Source organism: Lepus europaeus, chromosome 12 (genome assembly GCF_033115175.1).
Source record: "Lepus europaeus isolate LE1 chromosome 12, mLepTim1.pri, whole genome shotgun sequence".
Lineage (NCBI taxonomy): Eukaryota > Metazoa > Chordata > Mammalia > Lagomorpha > Leporidae > Lepus > Lepus europaeus.
Window position 1 is genome coordinate 41,250,989 of NC_084838.1, and position 20,647 is coordinate 41,271,635.

The window sequence follows — 20,647 nt, forward strand, 5'->3', positions numbered from 1 at the left end:
GGGCTCTCCTTGGTGGGAGGGGTGTGTTCTCACTCTCATGGGTTTCTGACTTCTCTTTCTTTCCATCTGTTGCTAATAATGATGATTGGTTACTCTGTGCTAGGCTCTGTGTCAAGGGCCAAACCAGTGTTACCTTGCTTCACTTTGCCAACAAGGCTACGAAGTAGTTGTCCAAGTTGTTTTCATCATATTGTCTCTGCTTTACACGTAAGCACAGGTCGCACAGCTCAGCAGTGCTGGAGCGTGATCTGAAGCCAGATTTGCTCTCTGAGATTTGCACTCTTCCATACTAGTCCACACTGCCTGTCTGCTGATCGCAGCACTGAGTGTGTAACACACAGCCCAGAGGAGGAGACTGTACGGATAGTGTCTCAGTTGGGGCTCAGGGTGCACCACTCACTAGCTGTGTGATCAGGCAAATGCTAGTGATCTTCTCTGTAAACTGGGAATGGTAGTAGATCTATGTCTTGTGAATCTAAGATTCTCTGAGTAGAGCAGTTACCTTAGAGGCTTGCACATAATAAGCACTCCTTAATAATTAACCAAGAGTGGGCGTTTGGCCTAGGGATTACGATGCCCATTAAAACACCTCGGTCCTACATTGGAGTGCCTGGGTTCAATTCCTAGCTCTGGCACCTGACGCTAGCTTCTTGCTAATTCGGACTCTGAGAGTGAGTGGTGAGGGCTGCCTCCCTCGTGGGAGACCTGGATTGAGTTCCAGTTTCCTAGCATCATGAAGGAGCCCCCTTATTCTTTCTTTTTTTTTTTTAAGATTTATTTTATTTATTTGAAAGACAGAGTTACAGAGAGAGGTAGAGACAGAGAGAGAGGTCTTCCATCCTCTGGTTCACTCCCCAGGTGGCTGCAACGGCTGGAGCTGCGCTGATCCAAAGCCAGGAGCCAGGAGCTTCTTCCAGGTCTCCCACGTGGGTTCAGGGGCCCAAAGCTTTGAGCCATCTTTTTTACTGCTTTCCCAGGCCATAGCAGAGAGCTGGATCAGAAGAGGAGCAGCCGGGACTAGAACTGGCGCCCTTATGGGCTGCCAGCACTTCAGGCCAGGGCTTTACCCTTCTGAGCCACAGTGCTGGCCCCTATTCTTTTTGTTTTAAAGATTTATTTATTTTATTTGAAAGGCAGAGTTACAGAGAGGCAGAGGCAGAAAGAGAGAGAGATAGAGACAGAGACAGAGACAGAGACAGAGGGAGAAAGAGGTCTTCCATTTGCTGGTTCACTCCCCAGACAGCCGCAATGGCTGGAGCTGTGCTGATCCAAAGCTGGGAGCCGGCCCCTATAAATAAAATTTTTAAATGAACCATTATTATTTAATCCTCTCATTCCTGTATCTGTCCATTAATTCGTCTACCCAATCATCTTTCTGTTGATATATTCAGCCTGTGCTGGTTGCAGTTGTTCTCTGTTTGCCCCGAGCTCACCCATTATTTATTGTCCACTTTCCTGTGCCCTGGCAGGCTGGAAGACTGACCTCTGCAGATTGCATTACCCAGGATTCCTTGCCCATGGGAGGTAGCAGCGGGGGATCCATGAGTGGAAGGAGAGGGGCTGGGGGTGCTCATCGCCCGAATCTTTGGTCTTGCTGCAGTCTGTAGTGAATAAAACCCTATGGCAGCTGTTCTCAAAGAGCAGTCTTTGGACAATGGCCTCAGCTTCACTGGGAGCTTGTTAGAAATGCACGTTCTCCGGCCCTACTAGAGCCAGACCCTGGGGTGGGGGCAGCAAACTGTTTTCTCACACTTTCCAGGTGACTGACGACGCTAGAGTTGGGGACTCACCGATGCCGTTTACAGACCCTCTGGGGCCGCCTCCTCTCCATGGGCCTCTCTCTAACTAAGCTTCTCTTGCCCCTTAAGGCCTTGCTATGGTTTTCCCCTTCCTGCTGAATCCGGGGGCCTTATCATTCAGTGACAGTTCCTTAATCCTGACCCTGCCTCTTACACTGCCCTTTTATTAAAATATTCTTGGCTAAATCTTTTGAGTGGATGTGGTATTGTGAAATGTATATATTTTTTCCTTTGTGCTCATTTCCTGACATAGCTTCTAAAATCCTTGGAATCTCCAGGGTGACAAGGGCGGCTTTTGTAAATTAAAGAGATGCCCAGTGGTTGGGGGCACCTAGAGAGCCTTGGGACCCAACCTGGGGTTGAAACTTTTAGTCTCCCTGCCCTCATCCTGCCACCAGGGAGAGGAGAGAGGCTGGTGGTTCAGCTGACATCCCAATGGCCAGTGATGTCATCAATCACGGCGATGTAATGAAGCTTCCATAAAAACCCCAAAGGACTGAGCTCGGTGGCTCCTGGATAGCTGACCCTGTGGAGGTTCCTGGAGGCTGCCCGGAAAGGGCTGGGAGCTCTGTGCTCCTTCTCCCATGTCTGGTCAAATGCAGTGCTCCCATCTGGCTCCTTCGCGAATGTAAGTAAAACATTTCCCTGAGTTCTGTGAGCCACGCTGGCAAATTAATGGAGCCTGAGGTAGCAGGAACTACCCTATTTATAGATGGGAGCGCAGGCCAGCATCTGAATCGGGGGGCACATTCTGGTGGGACTGAGCCCTCAACCTGTACGGTCTGATGCTGCCTCCAGGTTGGTGACGTCAGAACTGAACTGAGTAAGAGGACTCAGCTAGCATCTGCCAGAGAAATCCCTACACACACAAGTGCTGATTGGTGGGTAGAAATGATAGGTTTCTCCTGTATCCTTACGGTGTGCCACCTGTTTCCTGCCAGGATCCTCACTGATACAGTACATGGTTCCAGAGGAGAGCCAGGGAAGGAGAGTCCCAAAGTGGAATCCTGGGATTACGTTGTTCAGATTATTTTCTTTTAAAGAAATATTTATTTATTTATTTGAGAGGAAGAGTTATAGACAGACAGAGAGGTCTTCCATCTGCTGGTTCACTCCTCAAATGGCCACAACAGCTGGAGCTGGGCCTAACCAAAGCCAGGAGCCAGGAGCTTCTTCTGAGTCTCCCACATGGGTGCAGGGGCTCAAGCGCTTGCGCCATCTTCCACTGCTTTCCCAGGCCATAGCAGAGAGCTGGATTGGAAGTGGAGCAAATGAGAATTGAACCGGTGCCCATATAGGCTGCTGGCTTCACAGGTGGAAGCTTAGCCTACTATGCCACAGCGCCGGCCTCGTTGTTCAAATACTTGGTGCATGCATTGATAATGGCTTTGCATGTGGAGAGAGGACACAAGTAACCTGGAGTATGTAGAAGCATCGCAGTCTCCTAGACTCTCACCAGCGAGGCACAGGATGCAATGCTGGAAGACAAGGAAATCCGAGATAAAGTACCAGAGGCACTTAATTGCTGTGACTGCAAATGGTGATACACATATTATTAGGTAGGTTGCCTGTTCCTGATTGTGCTAACCAAATTACATTAAAAATATAAGGTCAAGTTTTTTTTTTAAAAAAAGATTTATGTGAAAAGCAGAGTTACAGAGAGAGGAAGAGCCAGAGAGAGAGAGAGAGAGAGAGAGGGAGAGAGAGTCTTCCATCCACTGCTTCACTCCCCAGATGGCCGTAACTGGGGCTGGACCAGGGTGGAGCCAGGAGCTTAATCTGGATCTCCCACATGAGTTCAGGGGCCCAAGCACTTGGACCATTTCCTGCTGCTTTTCCCAGGCCATAGAAGAGAGCTGGATCAGAAGTGGAACAGCTGGGACTCAAACCAGTGCCCATATGGGATACAGGCACCACAGGCGGAAGCCACGGTGCCAGCCCCTGAGATCCCATTTTATCCAAAGACACTTTGATCATAACTGAAATTGCAAAGGGGGCCACTTGGGTGGGTCCTTGGATTCGCCCCTAGAGGAGGGTCTTGTGGCCCTCCTCAGTGGCTCATGTCTAATTATCTGTGTGGCAGCAGCAGCCCACAACAACCCTGCCCTCACCTCTGTGAATGGTCCCCTCACTAAATTCTTTGCCATTAGACGTTTTTGAGCATGCCTTTGGTTTCCTGCTAAGATCCTCAATGACACACCCAGAAAGTTCCAAGCTGGCAGAGAGGTTTCCATTCCACTTCAGTTTCAGTGCCCTCTGCCTGGCGTTCCTGTTGGCAGAGATCTGAAGAATCAGCAGGAAAGAGCGAAACAATGAAAGAACAAGGCTTAGGACCCCATACACATCTACAGAGGGCACCCTGTGTGCCGAGCTGGGACACAGCAGTCAGCCAGGCAGATACACGTGCCTGCTCTTGCGGAGTTTTTATTCTAACGAAGGAACCAGACACTTGAGCAGAGGCTGCTGAGATGCAGGTGAGGGCGTGAGGCACGCTGAGGCCTGGGGAGGCGTTGTAGCAGGGGAAACAGGAAGCACAAAGGTCTGGAGGCAAGGCTGTGCTTGAGGAATGGCTTGAAGACCAGAGGGCAGAGTGGCAGGAGACACGCCACATCCCTTCCGGGCCGGATAGTGCAGGACTGTGTAAACCATTGCCCGGTTTCTACTTGGTGAGATGGGGGAGCCATGGGAGGATTTTGAAGAGGTGTGGTGAGATCGGACATATTTTAGAAGGCTCCCTCTAGCTGTTGAATGAAGAGTAGATCAAAGTGGTACCTTTTTTTTTTTTTTTGGAGGAAGGACAATCAGGCTGGAAGCTATGCCCAAGTCCAGGGAGGACATAATGGTGCTTCAAGTTGGTAAGAAGTCGCACTCTAGGGGCTGGCGCTGTGGCGTAGCGAGTAAAATTGCTGCTTGCAGTGCCGGCCTCCCATTGGGGTGCTGGTTTGCGACCCAGCTGCTCCACTTCGGATCCAGCTCTCTGCTATGGCCTAGAATAGCAGTAGAAGATGGCCCGAATGCTTGGGCCCCTGCACCCATGTGGAAGACCCTGAAGAAGCTCCTGGCTCCTGGCTTCAGATCGGCGCAGCTCCAGCCGTTGTGACCATTTTGGAGAGTGAACCAACAGATGGAAGACCTCTCTCTCTCTGTGCCTCTGCTTCTCTGTAACTCTGCTTTTGAAATAAATAAATTAAATAAATAAAAAAAGAAGTCAGACTCTGGAGACAAAGTGGAGCAAACAGGCTTTGTTAAGGGGTCAGCATAAGATAGAACAGAGACAGAAGAGGCAAGGATTTTGGCTTGAACAACTTGATGGATGGAATTTACCCACAAGTGGATATTGGCAGAGGGAAGAGTTTGTGGGCACATCGGGAGACTGGTTTTGAGTTGTTGAGTTGTTAAGTTGAAGCTGCATGTTGGACATGTAAATGTTGGGGTAGTTAGCATGGGTCTGGAGTTTAGGGGAGAGATTCTAGCTGAAGATATAAATCTGGGACTGTATGGATGGTACTCATATTTAAAGCCATAAAACAAGATTACCAAGAGATTGAGTGTAGGTAGAAGAGGCCCAAGTTCCACACTAAGCTGAACAGATTGGGGAGGTGAAGAGGACTCGGGGAAAGAGGGGGACAGTGAGGGTGTCACTCACATGGCAAAGAGGAAAGGGACACAGGCTCGAGGTGGAGTTTGAGTCCCCCTCCCCCCCGCCCCCAAAGCCATCGGCTTAGACAATCCACAGGGAGTGGGGATGGAGTGATTGGGAGGGTAGGGGTCTGGAGGCAGGTTTGGAACACTTTCTGGCCACACACACGTCACTGCTATGGGCTCACGACTTCACCCTCTTCCCAGCTAAGCCACTTTCCCCCGGGGCTCTTGGTTCAGCGTGAGCCCCGGGGGAAAGTCTTGTCTCAGCTCAGGGCAGCTCAGCTCAGGACAGCCCAGAGTGGCCCCAGGCTCCTCCAGGGAGGGAGCCTGCCCAGTCTTCTGGCTCTCTGGTCTGCCAAATCCTGGGCCCAGAGGTAGGAGATCTAGAACAGAGGGCGCCTCACCCCCTGGGGCTAGGCCTGGGAAGCCTCCCCAGTCTGTGGGGGCAGTGGGAGAGTGCGGGGAAATGACTAGGGAGAGGACGCACCCTGGATGCTTAGCGTGTGTTGAACGGGCGAATGCGTGTCCAGAGCTGGGTCTGCGGGACTGTGCAGGAGGCGCGCGTGTGCTCCTGACGCGCGCTCGCCCAGGCCTGGAGGGGGCGCCCCGAGCCAAGCGAGGCTCCGGCGGAGGCGGGGTGGGAGGGCGGACGCCTGCCTCAGAGGCTGCCTTGGCGTCCGAAGTCCCCGGCCCTCGCCCAGCCTTTGGCGCTCTCCCGGCTCCCTGCTCCCGCCGGACCGCAGGCTTGCGCGTTCCCGCTGGCCCTGCGGGTGGTGCCCGCGCCTCCGAGGATCGGGCCAACGTGGGCTCCCGATGACCTGGCGCAGCCGTTACGCCGGGCTTGGGACAGCGGCCTCCCGCCAGATCCCCGCCATTCAGACCCCTGAGCCCCGTGGGCAGTCAGCGGGTGCGGCCGAGACCGGCGGGCTGTCCGAGAACACGAGGCATTTAGCGCCCCCACCCCCTCCCCGGCCATTGCGTTTACTTTGGGTGCGGAGCCAGGAGACGGGGAAGGGCTCAGAGCCTGAGGCAGTGCATAGCCCCTTGGCTCACAGCGTAAATAACTCGCCCCCAGCCGATTCCCGAAGCCAGATTACGGGGTCATCCCCGGGAAAAGGGTTCCATTTCCCAAGGGGGTTGAGAGCCTGGCCTTGCGCGGGGCGCGATGCCCAGGGGATGAAGGACTTTAACCTGCCACGGGCGGAAAGGGCGTTCGTCCTGTGGTAACTGGCACATTTGAGGACAAATAATAAAAACGAGAACAACAAGTTAATGGGAACAGAAAATTCAACTCCCGGCCTGCCGTTTGCCTTGGACAACAGGGGCCCGCGGTGCGGCTGCTGCCCCCTGGCAGCGGAGCTGGGCAGTGCGGCCCTCACGCCCCGGCTCCGGGATTGCAGGCAGAGTGTTTTGAGAGAGTAGTGGTGCAGGCTGCTGGGGGTTCACAGGTGCGTTTTGGTTACACTAGTTTTTTTTTTTTTTAAACAATAAAATTTATTTTCCATTTAATTTGAAATACAGACACAAAGGGACAGAGATAGAGATCGTGCATCTGTTTCCTCCCCAAATGCCGGCAACAGCCAGGGCTGGGCCAGGCTAACGCCAGGAGCCCTGAACTCAATCCGGGTATCCCACTTGGGTGGCAGGGACTCGAGTACTTGAGCCTTCATCTTCTGCCTTCCAGAGTCTGCATGAGCAGAGAGCTAGAGTCAAGAGCAGAGCCGAGACTTGAACTTAGCTATGTAGGCAATGAGATGTGGGGGTTTTAATCACGCTGCCAGTTGTCCACCTTGCAGTGACACTCTGTATGTTGTGCTGAAACCCGTTATTATCCCAACTCATGGTTCTAAAGCAACAGTCCTAAAGAATATGAAAGCAGCGTTTCTCTTTCTGGGGTGTTTTAATTTGCTGCTAACTGAGAAAGGGATGTGCTGACGACAATGAGGTTTCCAGCTTCTTAACATAACCGACATTCTGTGTAGGGGAGTTGCAGAGCTTGTACCACTTGAAGAATTACAAATGTGGGTGCTAGAAACAGAGGTGTGGCAATTTCAGCATCCACCAAAATGGCAACTCACGGGTCAAGACGAGTGGTACAGGATGGGAGTGTTGGCAATTTTAACAAACACGGTATCGCTTTGCCCCTGAACACAAGGAGAAATGACACCTGGATGTGGGAAAGAAGAAGGCCTTCACAAAGGAGGCCAGCCGAAGCTGAAGAAGTGTTTCGCAGGTAAATGATGAAAACTAGGAAGCCAATGAAATTTGAGCTTTCACAGAAAACAAATTATAGACTCCATCCCTGTCACTTCTCTGGACCACACAGCATCGTGGGAGACGCTGAGCGTGCCGAGCGTGTCAGTGTGTCCGGCTTGTAGCTCCGTGCTACCACACGGAAAACTTTTTAAAAAATAAAAATATCTAAAGGAGCCGGCTGTCACTGGTGATTGCGTCCACCTAAGGACTGGAGTTGATAACTCAAGGATGTAACGGGGGCTGGTCACAGCAGGGCCTACCTGTCACCGTGGGAGGGGCGGTGGCGTTGAGAAACCTGGTTGCTTCCTTTGCAGTTGGTTTCAAGTTCATGTGACTCAGGTTGTTAGGACCTTTCTATTAGCTACAGTTCCAGGAGGACTGACTGGCCCTGTCCATCCTTTCCTATACTGTCAGACTCTAATTTTTTTTTTAAGATTTATTTATTTATTTAAAAGAGTTATACAAAGAGAGAAGGAGAGGTCTTCCATCCGCTGGTTCACTCCCCAATTGGCCACAACGGCTGGAGCTGCTCTGATCTGAAGCCAGAAGCCAGGAGCTTCTTCCAGGTCTCTCATGTGGGTGGAGGGGCCTAAGGATTTGGGCCATCTTCCACTGCTTTCCCAGGCCATAGCAGAGAGCTGGATTGGAAGTGGAGCAGCCGAGACTCGAACTGACACCTATATGGGATGCCGGCACTGCAGGCGGCAGCTTTATCCGTTACGCCACAGCGCTGGCCCCATCTGTCAGAGACAATAAAACAAGGGAGGAATGAACCTGGGCAAGCAGGAGGCACCAGATTCGGAGGTAACACTGACAGTAAGAAGTAGCTGCCCTGCAATTTCATTAGTCTGTGTGTGTCTGTTACCATTTTATGGAACAGATGGTGGTGAAATTTAAAGACACCAGATCAATCATTTCCTCGATGGCACTGGGGATGATTTGTTTTTGAAGATAATGGTAAGGGGCTGGTGCTGTGGCATAGCGGGTAAAGCTGCTGCATGCAGTGCCGGCATTCCTTATGGGCACCAGTTCAAGTCCCAGCTGCTCCACTTCCGATCCAGCTCTCTGCTATGGCCTGGGAAAGCAGTAGAAGATGACCCAAGTCCTTGGGCCCCTGCATCCGTGTGGGAGACCTGGAAGAAGCTCCTGGCTCCTGGCTTCGGATTGGGGCAGCTCCAGCCGTTGCGGCCATCTGGGGAGTGAATCAGCGGATGGAAGGCCTCTCTCTCTCTCTCTCTGCCTTTCCTTCTCTCCTTGTGTAGCTCTGACTTTCAAGTAAATAAACAAATCTTAAAAAAAAAAAAAGATAATGGTAACTCAGTTCTACAGCAATGAAGTAATGAAGTGATTTGCTTCTCCAATCTTAAAGGAAAACCCACGATTCCAAGGACTGAAGTGAGTGTGTTTGGGGCATGATGAGTTTGTAAAATTTGTAAATAACTGTTTTTTTTTTTTTTTGCATTTCTGCTTTTTTAAAAAATTCTAGTAGAAGCCATTAATTGTTTCCTGTTGAACAGCAGTATACTAAGAATATTCAGAAAAAATATGTATCTTTATGTATGAACATGATGTTGGAAACGCTTCACATTTACAATTTTGTTTTTGGCTTTGCATCCGTTTTATCTGAAATATTTACCTGCCTCAGGAGCAGTCTTTGGGAAAGTTACCTGTATCCCTTCTCCCGTTTGGGTCCGTGTGGGCATATGCCTTCCACAGACATTACCCTTCTGCACTTTCAGCTGGACTCGGAGCAGTGAGAAGAGCCTGTGGTAATTTGCAGCCTTTATTCTGGACTTCCCCATGTCATTGAGTTTAATGGTGTTGATTTTTTCCCCTTATGACTTCTCTTTTATGGTTTTTTTTTTAATTCTCTTTCTCTCTCCTCTCTCTCTCTTTTTAAGATTTATTTATTTATTTGAAAGGCAGAGATACAGAGAGAGAGGAGAGAGAGAAAGAGATCTTCCATTCTCTGGTTCATTCCCCAGATGACTGCAATGACCAGGGCTAGGCCAGGCCGGAGCCAGGAGCTTCTTCTGGGTCTCCCATGTGGGTTCAGGGGCCCAGGCACTTGAGCTGTCATCCGTTGCTTTCTCAGGCACATTAGCAGGGGCTTGGATGGGAAGTGGAGCAGCCAGGACTCCATCTGGTGCCCACGCGGGATGCTGGCACTGCAGGCGGTGGCTTAACCTTCTGTGCCACAGTGCCAGCCCCTCTTTTATGGTTTTATGCCTTACCTAAGAAATTCTTTTCTGCCATAAGATTATGAATACATTCACCTATTTTTCTGCTATATCATACATTTTAAACATTCAGTCTTTAACCAGCCTTCTATGTTGAAACATTTGAGGGGCTGTGATAATGTCAAGATAGAAGTGTTTTTAAAAACAGAAGAACAATTAGAACCTTAAAGAATTTTAACAAAGGTTTATATATTTATTTATTTGAAAGATGGGGTGAAAATGAGAGAGAGAGAGAGAGAGAAGGAAAGAGAGAGAGAGAGAGAGAGAGAGAGGAAAGAGCTTCCATCTGCTTGTTCACTTTCTTAATGCCAGCAACAGCCAGGGCTGGGCCAGGCTGAAGCCAGAGCCAGGAACTCTATCTGGTCTCCCACATGGATGACAGGGACCCAAGCATTGGTCCTTCCTCTTCTGCCTTCCTAGATGCATTAGCAGGAAGCTGGATTAGAAGTGAAGTAGCTGGGACGCGAAGCAGCACTCTTTTTTCTGTATTTTTTCTTTTTTTTTTTTTTAAGATTTATTTATTTGAAAGGCAGAATTACAGAGAGGCAAAGCGAGAAAGAGAGAGAGAGAGAGAGATCTTTTGTCATTAGTTTTCTCACCAAATGGCCACAAGGACTGGAACTGGGCCAATCTGAAGCCAGGATCCAGGAGCTTCTTCCAGGTCTCCCACATGGGTGCAGGGGCCCAAGGACTTGGGCCATCTTCCACTGCTTTTTTGAACACATTAGCAGGGAGCTGGATTGGAAGTGGAGCAGCTGGAACTTGAACCGGCAGCCATGTGGGATGCCGGCACTGCAGGTGGTGGCTTTACCCATTACAACACAACACCGGCCCCCAAAATGGCACTCTTATATGGGATGCCAGCATCTCAAGTGGTGGCTTAAACTGATGTGCCACAATGCTGGCCATCCCTTAAAGAATTTTTTAAAAAATTTATTTGCTATTTGAGAGATGGAGAGGGAGGGAGGAAGGGATAAAGTGAGAGAGAGGGAGAGAGAGAAAGAGCTCATTTATAGCCAGAGCTAGACCAAGCTGTGCCTGGAACTCAATCCAGGTCTTCCACATGGGCGGCAGGAACCCAATTACTTGAGCCATCACCACTGCCTCCCAGGGTTTGCATCAGCAGGAAGCTGGAATCAGGAACAGAGCCAGGTATGAAACGCAGGTATTGAGCCTAGGTACTCTGATGGCGGACCTGAGTGTCTTAAACCACTGGGCTAAATGCCTGCCCCTGGAATCTTTAAGAAAAAGAACAAGCAGAATGACAAAGGGAAAGCAAGGATGGTACACTGCTGTGCTCTGCAATGAACATTCGCAGAGTCGTAGCCATAAGTGATCATGATCTTAGTGGTGAGCCTGTGTCTGGAGGATGGAGTGGCACGAGAAGAGGTTTGGTAAGAAAGATGAATCTTCTTTGTGTAGCAGGAAGTGAGTTGCCAATGTTTAAAATAGATACAGAAAGAAACTGAGACTTAAAACAAGTATTTAGGTGTTTGACACTACCTCCTAGAAGAAATAGTTTCAGAGGTAAAAGTTGTTGGAAATGGTATTGTTCAGAATAAGCCTTTGTGTACTTTTTGAAACTCTAAAAAACTACAAATATGTATTATTTGTTTTTTCTGTTTGAATTATGCATCTTGCAGAAAGAAGAAAGAACGGGAGAACATTGCTGAGGGTGAAAGCTACAGTGAGAGTGGCCATTTGTTCTCTGATGGAAATAACACGTTGCAGGTCTACTCAGGGCAGGGCTTGAGGCAAATACCGGGCACGCAGCTGCGGCAGGAAAACCTCGTGAAACAGGAGCTTTTGTCTGTTCTGCTTGTTTTTCCTTTTACTTTAGCACAAGCAAAAGTTTTTGGTCAGGTTTATTTTGCTTTGAGGTTATATTTCTTTATTTTAAAAATGAAAACACTTTAAATTGACATGTCCATATTTATGTGATGATCCCATACATATATACAATGTGTCACAGTCAAATCAGGGTAATTAGCATTTCCAGCTCCTCAAACCTCTATTGTTTCTTTATGTCCGGGAAACTTCCAGCAACTCTCTTCTAATTGTTTTGAAATGTGTAATAAGTTGTTGTAAATTGTGCTCACTCTAATGTGCTACAGAGCACGGAACCCGTGCCTGTTACCCACCCTCTCTACCCCGCTCCCTCGCCCCTTCCCAGCCTCTACTTCTATGAGACCTGTTCTTCCAGCTTCCACGTGGGAGCGAGGACATTTGAGATTTGTTTTTCTGTGCCTGGCTTATTTCACTTGACATGCTGTCCTCCAGTTCCATCCACATTGGCAGGGCTGAAGGGACAGGCATCCTGATGTCAAAGGCCCTTCTGCCTTTTGTAAAAGTCTAAGCATGGGAAGGGATTGTGTCCGGGAGGGGCTGGGGAGAGGGAGAGACTACGGAGGAGGGGAGAATTCTTTAAGACCATGGAGGGATTGCTGTGTAGGTCCAGCCAGCATGGACATTGGGCTCCGATCCCTGGCCATAAGGGAACAGGTGACAGGACATAGGGATGTCTTGGGAGACCGGGTCCAAGCCCAGAGGGTCTCATGTCTGAATTCCCATGTCTCAAATGTGGCACAGAGATGAGAGCTTGAAAGTTGAGGCCCTGCAGAGATAGATCTGACCGTAGCGGTCAGAGCATGATGGCGTGCAGGACAGGCAGGACACCCCCCCCCCCCAGCCTTCTATGACCTCTGCATGGCTCTTGGCAGATGCAAGGGCTTGGAATAGGAATCAAGTTCATTTAAAGAACATTGCAAAATGTTATTTCTTGCACATCTGAATGTATAGGCTAAGATCACACCTATTGCACAGGGGTAGGTAGGGAGGAGTCCCTGTCTTCCCCAGCCTCTGGAGGAGCGAACAAGCACATACTTTAATGATTTTATGATAAGCAATAAATGCTGTGGCACTCAGGCTCCTATGGAAGGAAGAGGTGGTGGGGTGGCGAGGTCTGGCTTTTCGAGTCCCTGCCTTCCTTGCCTGCCTTCCCCACCCCCTCCAGGATCTGTCTTCTTTCCCCACATTGCCTGACCTCATCCGCTGGCCTCCCCTCTGCCTGCTTGGGAGGTGGGGGGCGGGTGTGGAAGCCCGGCTGGGGTCTTCTTGGAGAGCAGAATCCTGGGACTCTAAAAATCCACCCCGCGAAACTTATTTCTTGGCTTCAAGAGGTTAAAGGGTCCCCGGGACCCTGGGTCCCTGCCAGGGGAGGAAGAAGAAAACAGAAAGGAAAGGGAGAAGGCTATTCCAACTGGTGGACAGCTGAGGGAGCCCAGGGGCCCAGACAGGGAGCAGAAGGGCACCATGGCCCCATCAAACAAAGAGGGGAGGCTGGGGGACCAAGCCTCGTGGAACAGGGCGGAAGGGGGTCCTCTTAGCTCGTAGGGAGGGGATCCCTGGGGCTGGAAATGTGTCCAGGGTGGGGTGGGACTTGTGTTTGCCTGTGTTCCAGGTGGGCCCAGACCCTAGCCTCACCCTTGGGGACCTTTTCGGAGGTCCTTGGAGGTTCTCCTGCAGTCCCCTGATAGATCTGGGCAAAGATCTGGAGCTCACCCCTGGAGTAGGGGAGTGCTGTGCAGATCCAGGGCAGGGATCTCGGCAGGATCTCTCTGGGTCTGCTGTCCCCTGCAGGACTGGATCCCACAGGGCCACCAGCCTCCCTTCCACTTCCCAGGTGTGTGGGCCCTGAGAGGGAAGGGAACCCTTGGCATAAGTTGAAGTGTAGAATTTGCCAGCCTATGCCTTTGGCTGGGTGTGATCCCACCCTGTAGCGACCGTAACTTTCCCACAGATGCAAACACACAGGACCAGGTACTTGGGTGGGAGGCCAGAACAGCTTTTTATTCAGTTAGGTATAAATCATATTTACAAGGAAGAAGGGGGCACAGCAGGGTCAGGGCCAGGGCCAGGGTGACCTCTCACTGGGGCAGTCCTGCTGCCTCCTCTTGCATTCCCTAGGAGACTCTCTCTCTCTCCTGTCTCTCTGGGCCTGGCCTGGCCTGGGCTGAGCTGGGAAGGCAGACGGGATGGTTGAAGCAGGAGAAGGGGTGTGGCAAAGCCTGCACAGCATGGCTGCTCTGGGGCCCCTGAGTTCAATCTCTTTCCAAGTCCACTTCTTGCCCCTTGCTCCGCGGCTTGAACTGCTGTAGGAATCACGTGGAGGAGGGTACCCCCTTTCCATAGAAGGAGGAAGCCCTCTTTCTTGTCTGCCAACCCGATCGCGACCACTTGAGTAGAGATCACTTCGGCTGCTTGAGTAACTGTCTCGACTTCCACCATATCCGTCACGTGAGCTGCTGTAATCATCATAGCGACTGCTTCCACCATAAGATGGCGGGGGCCCTCGTGTAGGTGGAGCACTACGTGAGTTACCATAACTCTCATAGGAATCTCGGTAGGAACCTCCACTTGGATGATCTGAATAGTCCCGATCACGACCATATCCATCTCTATCACTATAGCCTCTTGATGGATAGTCATCACGTGAACTGGAATGACCATAATCACGGTAGGTATAGTCTCTTGGTGGTGGTGCATAATCTCTTGTATCACGAGAACTCGGGTAATCTCTGCTTGAATAGCTGTCTTTAGTTGAGTATCCATCATCTCTTGGGGACAAATAAACATCTCTGCGAGAGGGCAGGGGTTCCCTCCGAGGTGGGCCTCCGTAACTGTCTCTTCCACGTGATACAGGGGCTCTTCCTCCCATTCCACTGCTGCTGCGAACTGGTCCTGAAGGGGCTGATCTTTTAGGAGGAGGACCCCCACTTCGTGGTGGTGGTCCTCTTTTTACTGGAAGAGGTCCCCTGGAAGAACTCATGTTAAAATTCATGGAATAGCCACCATCGTCCATGTGCCCTCCACGTGAGCGCCTTTTTTTTATTTAGAACCGGGATTAAGATTGGCCATGGAGTTAAACTTGTTTTGGAGGGGAATTTTAAGCATCTAAGATACACATAGAAGGATTTAGGCTTGGGCATAATGCGGGTATTTATCTGGTGTAGATGAGAGGTTATTGGCCGTCCTCCTACTAACCACCCATGCTTGTGGGCTTTGAGTGACTCTTGTAGTTATGTTTCAACTAAGGAAGGTAGACCGCTAGGCCGTGGAGAGCCTAACATCACAGTGTTCTATATCAAACTTTTTTGGCCATGTAAACATTTTTGGTTAATACCCACCAATATTTCCTTTCTTTCTTTTTTTTTTTAAACAGTATACACAGTTGTGAACCACTGTATTAATGCATTCTTGGTAGAGTAGATTGAAATTATGTTTTAGCAAAAATAAAAATACTACCAAAATAAAAGGAAGGAAGATTGAGGGAAGGAGAGAAATCTGGTTATCTTCTTAGAATTGTACCTATGAAATGAATGAAATCTGTTCTTTTTATATAGTTTACAAAAGATGTATTTATTTGAAAGAGAGTTACAGGGAAAGGGGGAGAGACAGAGAGATCCTCCTTCCGCTGGTTTACTCTCCAGATGGCTGCAGCGATGGTGCTGGGCTGGGCCAAAGCCAGGAGCCAGGAGCTTCTTCTGGTTCTCTCCTGTGAGTTCAGGGGCTGGAGTACTTGGGTCATCCTCCGCTGCTTTCCCAGGCCAAAGCAGAGAGCTGGATCAGAAGTGGAGCAGCCGGGGCTCAAACCGGCACCCATTTGGGATGCGGCACGGCAGCAGCAGCAGCAGCTTTACCTGCTCTGCTACGCCACAACACCAGCCCCTGCTCTCTTTATAGTAATACATTTAAAAAAAAAAAGTCTCTAGGATTTTTCTTTCTTTTCTTTCTTTTTTTTTTTTTTTTTTTTTGACAGGCAGAGTGGATAGGGAGAGAGAGAGAAAAAGGTCTTCCTTTTTGCTGTTGGTTCACCCTCCAATGGCCGCTGCGGCCAGCGCATCGCGCCGATCTGAAGCCAGGAGCCAGGAGCTTCTCCTGGTCTCCCATGCGGGTGCAGGGCCCAAGGACTTGGGCCATCCTCCACTGCCTTCCCGGGCCATAGCAGAGAGCTGGCCTGGAAGAGGGGCAACCGGGATAGAATCCGGCGCCCCAACCGGGACTAGAACCCGGTGTGCCGGTGCCACAAGGCGGAGGATTAAGTCACGGCGCCGGCCTAGGATTTTCTTTAAAAAAGGTTTATTTGAAGGACAGAGCTACAGAGAGGGAGAGACAGTGAGAGATCTGTCACCCATTGGTCCATTCGACCCAAATTGCCATAATGGCTAGGGGTAAGCCAGGCTGAAGTCAGGAGCTTTGAACTCCATCTGAGTCTCCCTTGTAGGTGGCAGGGCCCGAGAACGTGGGCCATGGTCCGCTGCCTTCCCAGGTGCATATGCAGAGCTGGATCAGAGGTAGTGCCACTGGGGCCTGAACCTATGCTCATAGGGGATGCCAGCATCATAGGCGGCAGCTTAACCTACTGTGCCACAGTGCCAGCCCAGCATTTCCTTTCTGAGGTGGAGTTGTTCCAGTCCCATTTGAAGGAACTGGGACTTAGACTTATCTTCGGAAATGGGGCTGGAACTGGGTTTTGGGGTGAGTTGGTCAGGGTGGGGTTGAGGTTCACAGCCTCACATGAGGTCATGCCCCATGTCAGGTGCTCCTTCCCAGGGACAGACGACCTGGTTCTTCATGGTCCCTGAGGGTAACTTGGACCACGTGTGTCTGTCTTGTCCTCCTCTTGGTCTTCTGTGTCACAGTCTAGAGGTCAGGACCCTGCATGATTGGAGCAGCAGTGATCTGGGGCTCTGCTGGTGATGGGTGTGTAGGTGAGGGACAGGGTTGCTGAAGAGCACGGTGGACTCACTTCCTGACCCTGACAATTCTTTAAGGGCACACAGGCAAGTTCTGGAGACCAAGGAGGAATCTGTAGAGGAATCTAAGACTGTGCTGTTAAAGGACAAGCCATGGGTCAGAAATGACAAGCCAGAGTTTGGAGATGAGAAAGACTGCCCTGACCTGAGTTGGTCTAGGGGCTATATGGAGGCAAGGGGCTGGGCAGGATGGATGGATTTGGGTGTGATTGTGACTGGGTCTGTGAGATGTGTGTGCCAGTCAGCGTGTGCATGTGTTTGTGCCTGTCTCTGCTTGATTCTCTCCCTCAGAGTGTTCATGAGTCTGTGTAGCTGTGTTACTTAGACCTGTTTGTGCACTCTGAATTTGTGTCTGAGTGGCATGGTTGGCTTTGCGTCTTTTTTCTGTACCACCTCTGTGGCCAAGCACTTGTGTTCATGTGTCTGTGTGTGGTTCTGCTCAGGCCTCTCCCTTTTGGCTCCTCCCGTTCCCTGACACATTCCAGCTGCCGGCACTATTTACTGCAAGCAGTGGCTTCCCTTCCCACTGTTTGGGTTCCCATGGTCAGGCTGCCTGCCCAGGACCCTGCCCTGTGGCCTTTGTAACTGACCTGACCTTGAGAGTATTTCTCTCTGGAAATCCCCTAGAATGCTACTTGCCTGGCCTTGGATGGAGAGGAGTTATGGTTGAGGAGAGAGATGAGGCGGGAAAGGGGGCCAATTGGCAGCACCCACCCCTCCTCCTGGAAACAAGACATCTCTCTCTGGCTGGTTCACAGACTTTCCTGTTTCAATACTCTCGTCAAGCCCAAGTATTCACTGTCCTCGCCTTGCCCTCTCTAGGGATGGGATTGGTTGATTCTCTATCTTTCCACTTTGACCAGGTAGGGTAGGTCCTCCATGTCCCCCATGTGCCCCGGCATCTTAAATGCTTTTATTCTGCTTAATTTTTTTTCCCAAAGATTTGTTTTGTTATTTGAAAAGCAGAGAGAGAGAGGGAGAAAGAGAGAGAGAGAGAGAAAGAGAGAGAGAGAGAGAGAGAGAGAGAGAGAGAGAGAGAGATGTCAATCTTCCATCTGCTGGTTCACTCCCCAAATGGCTACAACGGCTGGGGCTTGGCCAGGCTGCAGCCAGGAGCCTGGCACTCTGGGTCTCCCATGTGGGTGCTAGAGGCCCAAGCACTTGGGCCGTCCTCTGCTGCTTTCCCAGGACTATTAGCCTGGAGCTGGATTAGAACTGGCACAGCTGGGACTCAAACCAGTGCTCATATGGGGTGCTGGTGTCACAAGCAGTGGCTTAACAAGTGCCTCATAATGCCAGCTCCGTGCCTGTTTCTTATATCTTCACCTGAACTCAAGGTGCTCCTCCTTCCTTTTCTTTCCCTGCAGTGGGCATGAGAACCAATCTTATCCTTCCTTCTGTGACAGGCCTGGCCTGGGCTTGGGCTCCAGCGTCTCAGTGGAGTACTGGGCCTTGGTCGGCTGGTGAAGCAGCAGCAGCCCAGCCACCTCCCACTCTTTGCAGGAAGCAGCATCTCCATGCGGCTCATTCCTGTGCTCATCCTCTGTTCTTTGCCCTCTCTGTCTGGGCTGCAGGGGGCAGGCACATATGTAAAGTGGCCCCTGTCCTCTCTGACCCAGTGTTTGACAGGACAGTTGTGGAGAAGCCACTCACCTCCCACTGTTGGCAGTCAGTGGAATGAAATCCAACCCGACAATTCTGACATGTTTTGAGGAGAGCAAGGGAAGGGCTCTAGAAAATATCAGGCCTATTGACCAAGGCATGATGTAGTGCCCAAGCTAGCAGCGATGTGTCCACCTCTGGACTTGTGCCTTTCATTAGGCTTTGCTTCCTCTGATTTTGGCCTCTCTTGAAACCTGGGGGAGGTGAAGGGGTTTTGCTAGGGTTTGAGATGGCATGCGTGAGGCTTCCTCCATGTGCTTCCTATGTGAATCATAGGCTCTGATCCTGCCTTCTCCTACTCTTGACTTTGCTGAGAACTTAAATTCCTGGTGGCCTTCATTTCAGTTCATCTGTCTGCCCACAGCCCTCTGTTGTGGGAGTTTGGTCTACAGTCTGAGCCCATGCTGGCCTATGGGAAGTAGGAGCCTGTGGGAGACCGTGGAAGGACCTACTCCACCCTAATCAGGATGTGTGCACGCTAACCCTGGATTCCATCTGATGCCACTGTGACACATCTGAGTCCATTCCCTTCATCCTGGACCTCCCTGTAGCCCCCTAGCTCTGTGGCTTTCTGCCAAGCTTCCACCACGCAGAGGATGTGCCTGTCACAAGACCTCCTTTGATCTTTGGCTTGCTTTAGGAAAATACCTGGAGAGTCTTGGCTCAGCAAGGCTGGACCTTGTGCCTGCCTGCCCTTGGGGCCCAGGTAGGGGCCAGTTAGGCACGGAGCCCCCATTCAGAGGAGGGACACATCCCTGGCTCTTTGTATCCTAGCAGTGGACACGCTCTACTAAATGCAGGGTCCTAGCTGGGGAAGCAGGTCTGCCACTACTTCCTGGGTTGATGAGATGGTGAGTGATCTTGAACTTTCTTAGGAACCAAATGTTCACATGTCCATGATAACACCTCACAAAGAAGCCATCACATGCCTTGCCTTTTCTCCAGCTCTTGGAGTGAGGATACAGAGGGGCTTCTTTCTGAGATGTTACGTGGCCAAAACAGAAGCCCATGCCACGTTCCCTGGGCATCCTCTCTGTCTTCCTGCTTCTGCTTCCCATTTCTCTCTTCCCATCCCTAAGTCTCCTTGGTCCCTCATTGATCATAGGATTCCTCTCTACCCCGTTTCTATGACTCCGGCCCCACAGTCTTGCTCAGGTTCCACACAGAGTTTTCTCTGTGATCTTTCCTGCTGCTCCAATATCCAAGAGCTCTTGCTTCATGCACATGATTGGCAATCTCAACTTTTTCATGCTCACCTGGCATTCAGTCTACCACCAACTTGTTAGACCCTAATAGGATGTTTCCACAGTAACTCCCAGAATTCCTATTTACCTCCATTTTTTTGGTTTTGGTTGCCATATAGCCCTTGCCTCTTAGAGTCCTTGTCCCTTCCCGGATTTTCATAAACCCCACTGGGTCGTTGCCCGTAGTGTAGTTGCTGGAGAAAACTTTCCTCCTGATGCACAAAGTCCTTGCTCACCAATGCTGTATTCTGTACCGACAGAAAAGGGTCTGCATTTAGCCAAAGCCTAGATCCCCCCCTGTGGACCAGCTCCCGCTTCTTTCTTCTCTGCCATTACTTGTTCCAGAAGTTCTGCCCTTGCTCTCCTGCATCACTTATTCCTCTCAACAGAATATTTTCCACTAACTTTTAACACTTTTGTGTTCAGTACTTAAATGAACCCCTCTTGTGCTATTAAAAATGTGTTTTTAAACAAAAATCCCTGGAGGAGTTGATTTCACTTGCTATGACCAATTGTTCTCCTCCCACTGTCTCTTGAGTCCACTTTAGTCCTGTCTTCACCCACATTGCTCACCTGAATGTGTACTTCTGAATGTCGTGAATGACCTTGATGCTGCCAAGGCTGATGAGCCTCATCTCGACTGATGGACAACTTTTCATGCAGTTGTTCACTTTCATCTTGAAAACACTTCTGGTACATCACAGGCTTCTAGCTTTCCTCCTGCTTCACTGGCTGCTGCTTTTCAGCTCCTCGGCATGCTAGGTCTTCCTTCACTTTTCTGTTTCTTAATGTGGGGTTCTAGCAGAGCCCAGTTTTTATTTTTTTTTAATTAAAAAAAATTTTTTTTTTAAATTTTGGACAGGCAGAGTGGACAGTGAGAGAGAGAGACAGAGAGAAAGGTCTTCCTTTGCCGTTGGTTCACCCTCCAATGGCCGCCATGGCCGGCGCACCGCGCTGATCCAAAGCCAGGAGCCAGGAGCTTCTCCTGG

The 20,647-nt window shown here is 50.3% G+C and overlaps 1 protein-coding gene across 1 annotated transcript; it reads right to left on the reverse strand.

Annotated features, from left to right (window-relative positions):
- Window positions 1-6,099: 6,099 nt before the first annotated feature.
- On the reverse strand, window positions 6,100-20,293 carry LOC133770975 (RNA-binding motif protein, X chromosome-like). Its single transcript, XM_062206751.1, has 3 exons — window positions 20,232-20,293; window positions 14,066-14,817; window positions 6,100-6,368 (listed from the first exon to the last, which is right to left on the reverse strand). Exons 1-3 carry the CDS (start codon window positions 20,291-20,293, stop codon window positions 6,100-6,102), a joined length of 1,083 nt encoding a protein of 360 aa, XP_062062735.1.
- Between the last annotated feature and the right edge of the window lie 354 nt (window positions 20,294-20,647).